This window comes from Daphnia pulex, chromosome 4 (assembly GCF_021134715.1).
Source record: "Daphnia pulex isolate KAP4 chromosome 4, ASM2113471v1".
Classification (NCBI taxonomy): Eukaryota; Metazoa; Arthropoda; class Branchiopoda; order Diplostraca; family Daphniidae; genus Daphnia; species Daphnia pulex.
The window spans coordinates 1,761,858-1,775,076 of NC_060020.1; the positions used below are offsets into that span (position 1 = coordinate 1,761,858).

At 43.2% G+C, this 13,219-nt stretch overlaps 1 protein-coding gene across 1 annotated transcript; it reads right to left on the reverse strand.

Moving 5' to 3' along the window:
• Nucleotides 1-591: 591 nt before the first annotated feature.
• On the reverse strand, nucleotides 592-10,401 carry LOC124192864. Its single transcript, XM_046586378.1, has 4 exons — nucleotides 9,595-10,401; nucleotides 4,953-5,031; nucleotides 3,616-3,871; nucleotides 592-3,023 (listed from the first exon to the last, which is right to left on the reverse strand). Exons 1-4 carry the CDS (start codon nucleotides 9,617-9,619, stop codon nucleotides 2,850-2,852), a joined length of 534 nt encoding a protein of 177 aa, XP_046442334.1. The 5' UTR covers nucleotides 9,620-10,401; the 3' UTR covers nucleotides 592-2,849.
• Nucleotides 10,402-13,219: the final 2,818 nt, after the last annotated feature.

Below are 13,219 nucleotides of genomic sequence, written 5' to 3' on the forward strand. Positions count from 1 at the left end.
TTTCTTCTAATAATCAGCATGCTTTGTGGCTTTGTGGCTACGATATCGATATAAATGATAAAAGGGAATAAGTTGAGCGGAAAAGTTTTTGTTGAAATCTTCCAAAAAATCGATACTTCTTTCAATAAATCCAAACCGCAAAAAAACGATAAAAGCAGTTTAATCGGTTAATCACTCGCCGCTGAACAGATCGGAATTATCTTTACATCAAATTGCTCGTCTCAACAAGTTTGATTACGACCATCCTTGGAACAGACATCAGCACCAAAGACCGTCTTGGATGGAATTAATAACTATGGAATGCCTATAAAGTTAATGTCTATAGTTGAGAATTTGCTTATCTAGGAGCCCCACCGCCGTGTTGATATATTGTCTGCCGAATAGGAACGACGGAGCTGCTCTTATGTAACCGATTCTAGAGTCGTTGTAACTAATTGCCTAGACGAGCGGAGCTGCCTGCATAGTGCATATCACCCCTTTTTGAATTGCATGGCTGGTCACGTAATAAAACGGCCCGTCGTATCAAATGTGTCGTAAATATTAAAATAAATCAGAAATAATAGCTAATATAAGAAAATAAGAAGAATTCTCTTCAGTCTAGACGTGTATTTCCTTTTTTTTTTAAATTTTTTCTGTATTTATTATCATCGTTATATTCACGTGACGCACGCGCCAAAAAAGAAAAAGAGAAAAGAAAAATACAACTCAATCTCCATAGCGCTCTCATCGTTCTCTTTTGGGAAAAAGAAAATAATGAAATCAACTAAAAAAATTCAAATAGAGCGCGCACATCAAAAAGAAATGACGCCACAGTATAACGATATGATACAGAGACATATCATCATATACGCGGTGGCAGCGGAACCAAATAATCGATGTTTTCCGGGTCGAACAACAAAACACAAAAGGGAGAGATATGATGATCGACAAATAAAAGACACGGGAGTAATAACGATAATGAGCCATAATAGTAATACAGGTATATATGTAATATGTGGTGTATAATATGTATAATATAATATGCTGAGACACACAGGAGACACGCAATCGCACAAACTCATTTCATATAGGACGCATACATTTGGAAGAATAAAAACAACAAGAGGCTGAAAAGAAAAACCCAAAAAGAATTTTTGGCGTCAAGTTCTAAAGAAAAACCAAATTCAAAGCAGATTTTTTGAAATTATTTGATGGGCATATAATACAACACACACACACGCAGAGGCATTCACGCATCAAATGACATACACACGCACATATAATATTGTGATATAGTGTAATAATCAGGACCCACGTTTGATTTGTTGAATTTGGTTTTCTCTTGTTTTGAAATGTTTTATACTGATGCCGATGTTATAACAACTCGATCGATGGACAACCGACTCCATTAAAGTCTATGGCGAATGGTCGTTACATTGTCTAACTATTCTACTGTATTGCTGCTGATCCTGCCTGATTGAATCAAATCCACTGGTGCACGTATACCTACGCATCTATAAGAATAGAGACGCGTAGAGCGCAAAGGCCAGATGAAGACTTGGTATTCATTACACGGAAACTTATTAGTATAGATATGATGACCTAAAACGGAGGAGAATGGAGGGGGGGGGGCAGTCCGGTGGTGCGCTATGTATAGTGAGTAGGTATAATAATAATTTGGTTTGCGGGCGCGGGCATGTGGGGGATATATAATAATAAGAATGGTGGTAACACAGTCCGAACTCTCTATATTCCGTTACATATGTCTGTGTTGTGTATACGCGCAAATAGAATTAGACGTTTTTACTTTTTTTTTCTCAGTTATAATCGATATAATAATAATTGGTATATAGTGGTCTCTGAATGTTAATGTTTTTGTTTTCCCAGTCGTCGTTTTAGTCGTCGTCAAAACTAACCTACACAGCAAGGCACACATTATATATATCGATGGTTATATATATATAACACGCATTTTGATGTAGCTACTTAAACCGGTATGAATTCCATGATACCATTTGTGTCATTCACTCGACGTACATACTATGCAAGCGCGTGTATCTCTCTTTTTCAATAAGCATTGTCTTTTTTCACTCTGTCCTGTGGTTCAATTCTTATTTTCCCTTGCGTCACAAACTGAATTATATTGGAAGGGGCGTCTCTCATACACACTTATTATATTCGCAGTTGGCAATCATAAAAATTCTTTTCGGTCGCCTCAACATATGACTTTTTATCAATTCATTCCAGACAGTCAAATCACCAAAGAAAAAGTGATGAAAGTCACGCAACGATGACTGTATGATACAGCATGATGCGCGGTCCCAGTTCGGTGAACAACGAACGAAAAAATAAAATAAAAAATAGAACGCAATGGTGTGAAAGAAAACAAAGTTTCGAATCGACCGCCAATTTTTTTCTTTTCTTTTCAAAATGAAATTTTCAAAACGAAACGAGGAGAAGCGACGACGAAATGCTGACACACCCAACTCTACTTCTTCTTTTCTTTTTGGAAATTCTTCCACTTTTTCAATATTTTTCGCATGGATTATTCGTCTCCCGACTGTGTGATAAAAAGAATTCACGGCGGATAAATAGAGTTCCGCATTTTCATCTTTCTCTCGTCCTACTTATTCCAGCTCTTGTTTTTATTCTTTTCTTCAAATAATCTGATTTCAGTTTCAGAAATTCCTGACGGAGTTTTTTTGGTATTTTCCCGCTTTGACTTTGCTTTGAAAGTGTTTCGTCGGCGGATGAGTCGTGTTGTTGAATAAAACATGGGCGATGACTTTGCAGAAAAATAATAAAAAAAGAGCTATGTTGGTTGGGTTTTTTTTTGTTTTTGTCTTATTTTTTTGTTCTTCCTTCCCGATTCACTCTTCCTGTTTGAGTCCGAGAGATGGGGCCTCTTCGGTCCGTCCGCTGGATGACGTCTCGACGAGCGAGTGGAGTTCGCCGGAGCTTTCGATGCGTCTCAATTCGCGAACGACTTGTTCGTGTTCGTCGAGAAGCCGAGCAAATTCATCCCGTCGGTGGCGGACTTCATCCTATTAAAATATATCAACAAACGCCGTAAGGTTATTACGCGAACGCCCGGGAAGAAACAAAAGAAAAATGCACAAACAAGAAATTCGCGTTCGCAACAAGAACATTCGCGACGAGAGTTGCATGCTGTTGCCATTGCTCAATATTTCCAAGAATTTTCCCGAAATAGATGGGTGGATCCCTTTTTTTTCTTTTTGTGTGTGTGCTTTTCTTTTTCACCTTTTATATTTACAGTAGAAATAAAAGCGAGTCGCGGATCGAACAAGGATCCGCTGCTGCTGCAGGAGCAATTGGGTCAGCAGAACATTTTTGGGAGCAGCAGACCGTGACCGTCTCTCAATAATATCCCCTTTCCCCTCATCCAAACGCTATCCAGTTCAATGCCATTCTCAGGTTTACCACCAGACAGACAGAAACTTTGGGGCGCGGGATTCGTGCGAAAAGAGATTTGCCAGACGGAGTAGTATCATCACGCCGTGTCGTGCTGTTTATAGTCAACATTCTATCTGCTGCTGCTGGCCGGAATGGTTGCCCAGCAGGACCTCGGACAACCAATAACAATCGACTGTAAAATAAGGTGTCGGGAGGACTTGCCTTGATCTGTTGAAGCCTCGTCTCACTTTCCTCCCTGGACGTGGATCCGCGGCTGCCGCGGGAGCACTGGCTGATGTCGGAGCGGGCGTCTGCGTTGTCGTCAAACACCTCGTTATTACTACTCTCCTGCTGCTGGCCCTCGGCCGACGTCTGGTGTTGGATGTAGAACTGGTGGTGGTGATGCGAGTCCGAGTAATAATGCTGCCCTCCTCCGCTGTTGTTGTCACAGTCGCCGTCCACGTCGTCCACCACGATGCTGTTGACGCGTTATCGACCGTGTTAACGATCCGCCATTACCACAGCCATTCCAAGACATTTCCCCACCAAAAAAAAATTAGAAAAGAAGATCAGATTTTGTTGGCTGCATTGAAAACATTCGACCACCCACAGAGAGTGTGTTGCCAACAATAAACAAACGGTCGTGAGTTTTTAGCGAACGGCGTACTATCGGGAGAAACAAGTCAGATGTTGTTGTCTGTGGTTTAGTAGGTCACCATGAAAGAAAAACGGACAGAATAAGGTGCATCCGTTGCAACCCAAAAATGATATTGGGCTGCTGTGACGCACCAAAGGAATAATCTATCGGCTCCTGTATATAGTCCCCATCAATAAAGATCCTGCCGGATTCTATTCCGCTTTTTTTTGGTTATACGTCTCAGCATCGGCTGCTGGGCCAAAAAAGAAAAAGAAGTGCAATTTCCCGCCGCTATAGAGATGTGCATAGCGGCGTTAGCGAACCGTATCGGAGATTTGATCGTCGATCCATCAGATCCCGCTTTCCTGCGCCACTCACCTCCCCTTCATACTTTTTTTTTCCAGCCTGTCGTTCGTTGCTCGCGTTCGTTCTCCACCGCCTTTGGCCTTGGGGGGTTCGTGAGCATTTCATTTTCTTTTTTTCTCTCTCCTCGCTCCATCTTATTATTATGCTATTCAACACTCACCAGCAACTGTGTGTGCGTGTGTGTGCTGTGCGGGATCTTTCGGCTTTCACGTCATGCAGACTTATTCGTTTGCGGGCGACGTCGGGAGTTTTTGCGGCTATTTTTGAACCAGGAAAATAACAAAATAAGAAGAAAATACGTTCGGAATGGAGGAGAAGGAGAGAGAGTAGCTCATAGGAGCGAAACTCATCCGTGCCGCATTCCCATTTCAAACTGAAAAATTGCGTCATTTGTCAGTTGCGGGATTTTATTGGCCCATCCTTGCCTATTTCAAAAATGGCGGGACATTTGTTTCTCCACCTCGAGCGTATAATGCCTTATCGCACAATGGCCCGTGTTTATTGTTATACTCTTCAGACACAAAATGTCTAATGTAACGGTTATGACGCAACATACCTGACGCACGATTGCAGTTTGGGTCGGTCGCCGTTGGTCCCGGCAGCTCCGTTCATCCCGCACATGGACAATTCCGATCCTGCATCAAATCCAACATAAATCGTTATTATACATGTATGCAACCCATTTTGGAGAGAAAAATAAGAAACAAACTAGACATAGAGTCATCGATTCGGCGAAATTTCGGGTTGGTTTTTTACATAATAAGGACCTTGGCACAGCGATGGCATTGATTTTGGCGATGAGATAACATGCAATGACCCACTCTCCCGATTTAGCATCGGTCCAAAAGACTCATCAGCAAATCTGTCCACGCGTCTGACAGTATGTAGACTGACGTTGTTTTTGCCATAATAATGGAGGGGACCGAAACTTAAAATTCTGATATAATAATATAAAATAAATTTAGAAAGATGGGGGGGTCGGTAGTTGACTCTTTCATCGTTTGCCAATCTCTCTCTCGAGATACTTTTTTTCGTTGTTTATATGTGTAACTGTAAAATAAAATGAAAAAACAAGTCCTGCAAGGAGTGCAGCATACTAAAAATATTTACAGGAGATGATGGAAAACCGACTCGCGATGTTTGTACACAGAGAAAATATTAAAATAAAAAAGACGCGCACACACACACAAACAGAATGCAAACGCGGCGACTGTGACGTCAATGAGGGTATAATGAATGCGTGTTGTTGTTGTTGTTGTTGTTGCCCTCAACCGATGGCAACTATCCGTCTCTGACTCTGTCCGCATCTGTCGTGTCAGCGTTTACAGCCCAACAGCAGACCTCCCCCCTACAAAAGACAAGCCGATTGACGTCGGCTAAAATGTCCACAGACAACGATACATATAAATCAACCACCAGGATATGCGTGTTTTTTTTCCCTGTTTGTTACAGATGTGTACAAGTGCTGGATATTTAAGTACTGGTGGTGCGAGAGCAAGGAACCCAAATATAAAAAGGCGGATGCGCTAAAGATAGTGTGTGATGTGCACACACGCAATCGATTTCCGATTGTTTCTCAAACAATTACAACAGCTCAAAGGAGAGAGAGATATAAAAGGGAGCTGGGGGAAACCCACGTCGATTTGTTATCACGAAAAGACCAAAGGAAACAGTGGAAAAAAAAGATCGATTTCCAAACGAGAATTATAAAATGATGTTGTTGATTTTTCGGTTTTATTTTTTACGTAATGTTTGCTGTTGGGAATTGCTTCGGCCGGTCTTTATAGATTATATTTCTCGATGGGGAGAGGGTTATGGGTGATCGAGTCCGAACACGACGGACTTTGGGTCCGAGCGTGTTTCTTATTGTTCCGTTTTTGTGGGGGTGTTGTTGTGCAGGCGGCGGGATCGAATTCTGCGATGACGCAAATCAGCGAAAGCCCAGTACTTGCCAAAGGAGAGCAAATAGCGTGTGCCAGTAAATAGAGCCAATGGTGAGACCAAGATAGAAGAAGAAGAAGTAGAGAACTTTAAACTTCCGCCAAAGATGACGTCAGCGCGCCAAATGAGACCGCACGCCAGCAACTCTCGGGCGGATATTGGCTCCTCCGCGTCCATCGCATTAAGACAATCAGCAACAGAAGAGAAGAAAAACTATAACGTCGAGACGGAGAAATGATGGCAGCAATATAAGAGGCAAGCCAATCCAATATACGTCTTATGTATAGGCATGTATAAGGCAGGTGAGAGCTACACCTACGTGCTCAAAAATGCGTCATCACTACACTGTTTTTTGTTGCCCCCTCCCGCTTCTGTTGACTTTAAATTATTATTATTATTATTATTAGCTTGTGTCTAATACACCTGACGTTTGTTGTCCCCCCGCCCATCTGCGTGACTATACTGCACACTGCTGGTATAGCTATATAATCAATCAGTTGGCCGATTGGATTTCAAATTTTCTTTGGGCTCCCGGAGGAAATGAGATGTACATAACGAAAACTTAAAACTGAGAGGAAGTAAAAAATAAATAATAATAAATACACGAAAGAACGCGGGACTGGGCTGCTGACGTTCGTTCATTATTTATTGACCGAGTGGAATATATAAGGACCCGTTCCGGACCCGTCACTTAGCAGCCAGCCAGACCCCCAGCACCATTCACGTTTGCATGTAACGCCGTTATTATTATTATTTAGCGTTATAGTTTGCCGCACAAGTCCAGCAGTTCACCTCGTAATTGTTTCTGGGAGCCAATCAATTATATAACACTAACGCCCCGCGCAATTATTATGTTATTTTTACGCCCGCCAGATTCCACCAGTCTTTTGTTTTTTATTATTATTATTCCACATCAGACGTTAACTCAATTAGAAGCCGGCAAAGTTTTTTGGGAAAAAAAAGAACTGTGCATGACGTTATTTTTGTTTTCCCCCAGCTCCTTGATGGTTTTCTTGTCTAACTTGTTTGTCATTCACGTTGGAATGGAATGCGGCCCGGCCCGTCGTTGGGAGATGAAGAAGAAACATACTACTACCCCTAGGACGCGGTGGCCCCGGTTGGGCTGTAAGGAACGAACGGGGGTAGTAACCGACCCCCCAAAAAAAACACAAAATCCATTCGGGAACTGTTGTGGGAGGGAGTTTCGATCTCCTTTACCCCCGTTGGGTCTAGAAATAGAATCGCTAATGGATCGAGTGTGGGGAGAGCCAGCAGCCACGTCAAGGACCTTCTTTTTTCTCTCTCTATCCCACGTTGTGACGTCATAGTAAAAAACTGGCCGGCCAGAAAAAAACAAAAAAGTTTTGACTGCTCCTGGATTCCAGCCAGACAGACTCAAGTTTCGCCACTGGGCCTATAGATGATGTCCGCTCACGGCGACACAACAGCGCATTGATCTCGCAACATAATCGCACTCGGCCGTACACTCTGCGATTTCCCCCCTCGATCTTGTATAACGACTTGAAAAAACGGCAAGTGCACAAGATCCTTGTTCAACTTACATATCAGTCGAATATATGGAAACAACGCCCCGTCGAATGGCACACAAAACATTACTGGGTGAAAGGGAAAAGTTTTATTCCTATTCCCGATCCTGATTCTATACGGGGAATCACTTGAACGTGTAGATAAATGCAGCCGAGATATATAGTCGATATATAGCTGGCAATCCTGTCTCTCTCCAGCTACATGAATCCCCGCACTCTGCCCTCTAGACACGTTTGCGAAATGATCGATAAACGCGATGACAAGGAGACCAAAAAAATATGGAAATTTTCTTTTTTTTTCTCCTCCCCTTCTCCGTGATGAAATCGGTGCGCAGTCAGTCGCATTGGAAAAAACAAAACAAGACGCGCTCACAAATCTTTTTTTTTCTAAGAAAATCTGACAGATTTTTGGAATCTATCCGTCATCAAATCGCAGCATTTAATCTCCCTGAGATGTGCGCAGCAGACGCCAAAAGGTTTGATTCGTGTATGCCTATATAGCTCCGTCACACGCCGTTGCCTAGTTTATAATTACTCCAGCTTGATTGAATTCATTAGAAACGGCAGCCATATATAACGGGGAGAAGCGTTATTTCTACATCGTGAATATTGAAATAAAAATGTCCGCTATTACGGTGCGGAATAAAAGGGATTGGAGAGTACTTGCGCGCATTTCTCCTGGGCTTTCTGTTTGATTCAATCAATTTCACGAACGAAAATGCCGGATACTTTGGCGTCTCGTACTCTCGAGCGTCGCTAATGCGATTAGAATAAATGAGAACCAACTGTACGCAAAGGAGTGTATGACAGTTGCACACACTGGTCGTGAGCGCTTTTCCCCCCGATGATTATCCGCAGCCGGGCCTATATTATCCTGTATAGTTATAGGAAATGAGGGTTGGAATCAAAAGATAAATACCAGGAGCCTGTGGCAATTGTCACGGTCGACTCGACGGCAACAAAAGGAAACGACGAACAAATCAAATAACAAATAACAACAGATGAAGCGCAAAGAAGAAAATGTAGTATCTAGTGTTACGGGCCCCGAACAACATGGAAAGAAAACGAAAGAAATTGGATTGCAAACGACGACGAAAATATTCGCGCATTATATGTCTACTACCTATTTTCTATAACAGGGAAAAAGAAAACGACACGGGGGCCATTGTGAACGCACGAAATCTGACTGGAGAATCAAAGCTGTTGGGGAGCAACGGCGCGGAGGTTGGCGCGATGGCGTCGGGGAGAAATTTTGTTTTCATAAGGATAGGAATGAAAAAATATAAAATATTCTCTTTTGTCGGTCTTCTCTCGCCCTCCCTTTTTCTTCCGCCCACATTAACAACGTGAAGCCCCTTGGCGACAAGTCACTCACAATTTTCGATGTCAATGTCAAAAAAAAGGGGCGACAAATGAAATGGAATGACGTCAAAGGCGAAACTAAAACAACACAAAATATAAGAACCCAATCATTTCTTTTTTTTTCTTTTTCTTACAAATTAAGTGTCAAACGCAACTACGACACTTATTAAAAAGAGGGGGGCCACCAGAGCGCGAGATGAAAATACGCAATCAAGTAGGGGGAGAAATGACATCCGGGCGTCTCACATCCGGTGTCTTTTATGATGCCCCCACTGCAAAACCCAACGTCACAACAACAACAACAACAAAACAGCCGTGAAAAAGTGAAGAGAGCTGGACTGGACTTACCGGTAGTCAAGTAAATGGTCGTCATGATGAGAAATAGCCCGCGAGAAAGTTGTGTTCAAAACTTGGAACGAGAAATGATGATTGTCAGTGACGTGGGTAAAGAGTTTGGCCAAGACCGGCGGCACTGATGTCTGTCGTTTTTCTCTGATATGTCCAGACTCCTCCTTGTCTTTTGATGATGGCTGCTGTTGGCGGCGGTCAAGTGTTTTTGATGTTTGGAAAAACTCGTCGTACGAATCGATTGAAATCAGTTGGATTCAACAATAGAAATAAACTCGTTGCAAGTCGACAGTTGACAAGGAAATGGCAACCAAGAGAAAAAGGTTTCCAAAATCAGCGAATGACAGAATAAGTGAGAGAGAGAAAAGAGATCCTGACTCGGTCGAGTCTAGTGAACGATTGACAAAGAAAGCCGAGGGAGTAGCACACTTGTATAGAGCTTAGACGTTGCGTGAGCTCTACTCTACACTGTTGGGTCGAGGTGGGACTATAGCAGACGATAGGATAGGTGGGAGGTGGCATGACGGTGGTGGCAGCACGGTCGGTACGATGAGAGTCCTCCTCCAAAGATTCACCGCCGCTACTACGACTGCTACTGCATTTCCCTTGATATGACGAGGCTACACATCTGAAAAACCCTCTTGTTGTTGCGTGTGAGCACTGTGCCACTCGACAAGAGTCGGGAGGAAAAAGGATCAACGACTTTGGGTCTCTCTCATCCAGGTCTTTGGGTGCACAAAGGGTAGGGCGAATAGGAAAGGATTTCTACACAACATTGTGTATTAATGGTCACACACATCATCATCATCGTCTTATTCCTTCAACCATGCGTTGCCAATGATGGAGGAAACTGATCCACTCGCTCGCGGTGAGCTGCTACCTCAGTTTCTTGTCAACTTGATCCGCCGGATTTGGCAGTCTATATGGATTGCTATTTCGTGTGTGCTGGCGAAACGGATCTACTTCTTCTTCTCCCTCGCGTGAAATTTATTTCAATGTGAACGAGATACGACCCGAGAAAAAAATATGGGATGTGGCTTCGCATCTATGGGTGTGGGCGCAGGTGCCGTTTCCTTATATCCATCTATATTTCTCTCTTCGGCTTGAATTATATATTAAAAAGTAGTCTATACTCCGGTACAGCTGCCGCTGCTGCTGGACTGGGGTTTTGTATTTTTATTATGCATATAATATACGAATAGAGAAGATATGGGGCCTTTTTCCTTATTCTTGCCCTCCCCCATTGTCTGTGCCCCGTGAAACTCGAAACCCTGTGAATATACGACGAGGCTTATTACCAGTGAAGACTGTCGGCCCGCATCTAATATTGCTGTCGAGTGGCACCGCCCTCTCTCCCATTTACGTCATCGTATCGTCACACTACATATGCTATCCGGCCCTTTCCTCTTAACTTGACTACATAATACTTTAGAGCGGACGACAACACAGCAGCAGCAGCCAAAGAAAGAGGCGAATATAACATATAAGAGACGCCAAAGCGTATGTGCTCTTATGGTGTATATCTTATAGAGGAAAAAAGACAACTATATAGTGACGTCGATTCCATGGCGTCGAGGGGTGGCAGGAGAGAGAAAGTGAAAATAGAAAGAAAAGAAAAAGGGGGAGGTGGTGGTGAGACACCCAATTCCATCCAACTCGGCTGTGTGTGTGTACACCATATATATATATATGTCTAAAAGCGCTTTTGGGTCCTTGGAGAAACTTTGGAGCGTCGTCGACGTCGTCACGCCTTTGACGTCAGCAAAAAGACGTTCCCGTCTATACTCTCTCTCTCTGCTGATTCCCCCCCACCAGTTTTTCTTTCTCACACTTTTCTTCTTTTACACAGAGTGTTGTTCACGGTTGTTCACTTGTGTCTCCTTATCAAAACTCCTTGGCTCCTGATATATATATAACAACCGAAAAGTTTCCTTTCTTATATAGAGAGAGTCTACGATGGTGCTGCTCGCATTTCAAACTCATTATCGAATATCGATAATGGGATAAAATATTCCAGCCGGGGTCCCGCGTGCTCCTGCTGCTCGTTTCTGTATACACCATATACATAACCACAAGAGACACGCGTCACCTTTGGCTCCTGCTACCTTTGGTTTTTGGGGGGGTTATGTGTACTATCGAGACGACGACGACATGTCGAAACACGAGACACAATGTAGAAAAGAGACCCACCGCAAGACAACAAATTTTGTCAATAATAAAACTCAAACAAGCCTAGCAAAGGCGACGTGTATAGGGTAACCACAGGAATCATTACTATTGCAGTTGTTGTTGTTGTTTGTTTGTTTCAAAACAAAATGAAAAGAGACGCGGGGGGAAAGGCGTCTTTTCCCTCCCACTCAAAAATTTCCATTCACTTTCTTCTTTTGTTCTTTTTTCTTTTTTTTTTACATCCCGGGAAGTGAATAATAAAACTAGACAGCAACACACGTGAATAAAAACTACTACAGTGAAATATATTTCCGAGTGACCAATCGAATGAAAACCACACGCCCAGCAAACCCAAATTTATAAACAGAAAACTGTTGAAATAATAGCATTTAAAAACAAGATGTATATTTGGTGTTGTAAGAATGCCTGTACTATAGTCAAACGACCTCCGCAAAATGTGTTTTCGGGTCAAATTTGATGGCGCGATCGTTGTTGCTGTGTGCGCAATTCGCGTCATGTAACAGCAAAGGAGATATCCGGTACCGAGTATTGCCAATCTGGAATAAGAGAATGGATCCGGTGCGCGTTTCCCGGATGGTAAATTTGGGTGACGTCGCGGAGATGGTCCTCAAGGTTGAAGGACATCACTGCGTTATGAGAATCTTCTCTTTTATATGTTACGGGAAGAAGAAGAGGCGATATGTCATGGCGCAGAGCTTTTCGGGGGAGGTTGGCACACACAATAGCCGACAATGATGACACAACCCTCCGTCGCCATGGAGAAACAAAAACGAGAGTCTATAGCCATAAGAGAGAGGATAGTAACAGAGCCCGTTGCTAAGACGTCGAGTGAATAGATACTATACTGGACAAGAGATGATAATAAGACGCGCCCGGCTGCCGCGCGGAGGCAAAGAAAATCATTGGCCGCGTCTGAAATCGATTGAAACGGGAATCCAATATTACTCCGACCTTTTTCTTGTTTGATTATGTGAACCACATCACACAGCACAACAGCGATGACATTGCTGCGTGCCCCCCGTTGTTCACAAAAGTGTTGCCGGGCCACACATACACGTCTAGATACGACAACAACACCACCACCAGTTCTATACATTTGCTGTGAGTGCCAGAGTCACCTCGGTTGACAAAGATTTCCTTAGACACGGAAACCACGTCCCAGGGTGTGTTACGCGACATATCCACAGTGGCGGGCGGGACCGGCTCATGAATGGAACGATATATAGAACGAAGAATAATCGACACTTCGATTCACCCGAGGTCTACCACACACGCCACCGGGCTGGCTATATAGCCAGCGGAGGAGAGAGATATATGTCTATTCTGCACACGATTTTTTTTTTCTTTTTTTTTCTTTTTCCTCGTTCACTCCCGCGGGAATTTAGGGGTGGCGTATTACACACACACCGAGAAAGATGGACGATCGCGAGCAAAT

Bases quoted from the DNA above. Each gene is read 5' to 3' on its own strand.
- LOC124192864 (XM_046586378.1), bottom strand. From the start codon at position 9,619: ATGACGACCATTTACTTGACTACCG. The intron at 5,032-9,594 runs GTAAGTCCAGTC...GATTTGATGCAG, and splicing joins GACCATTTACTTGACTACCG to GATCGGAATTGTCCATGTGC. The intron at 3,872-4,952 runs GTATGTTGCGTC...ACGCGTCAACAG, and splicing joins AAACTGCAATCGTGCGTCAG to CATCGTGGTGGACGACGTGG.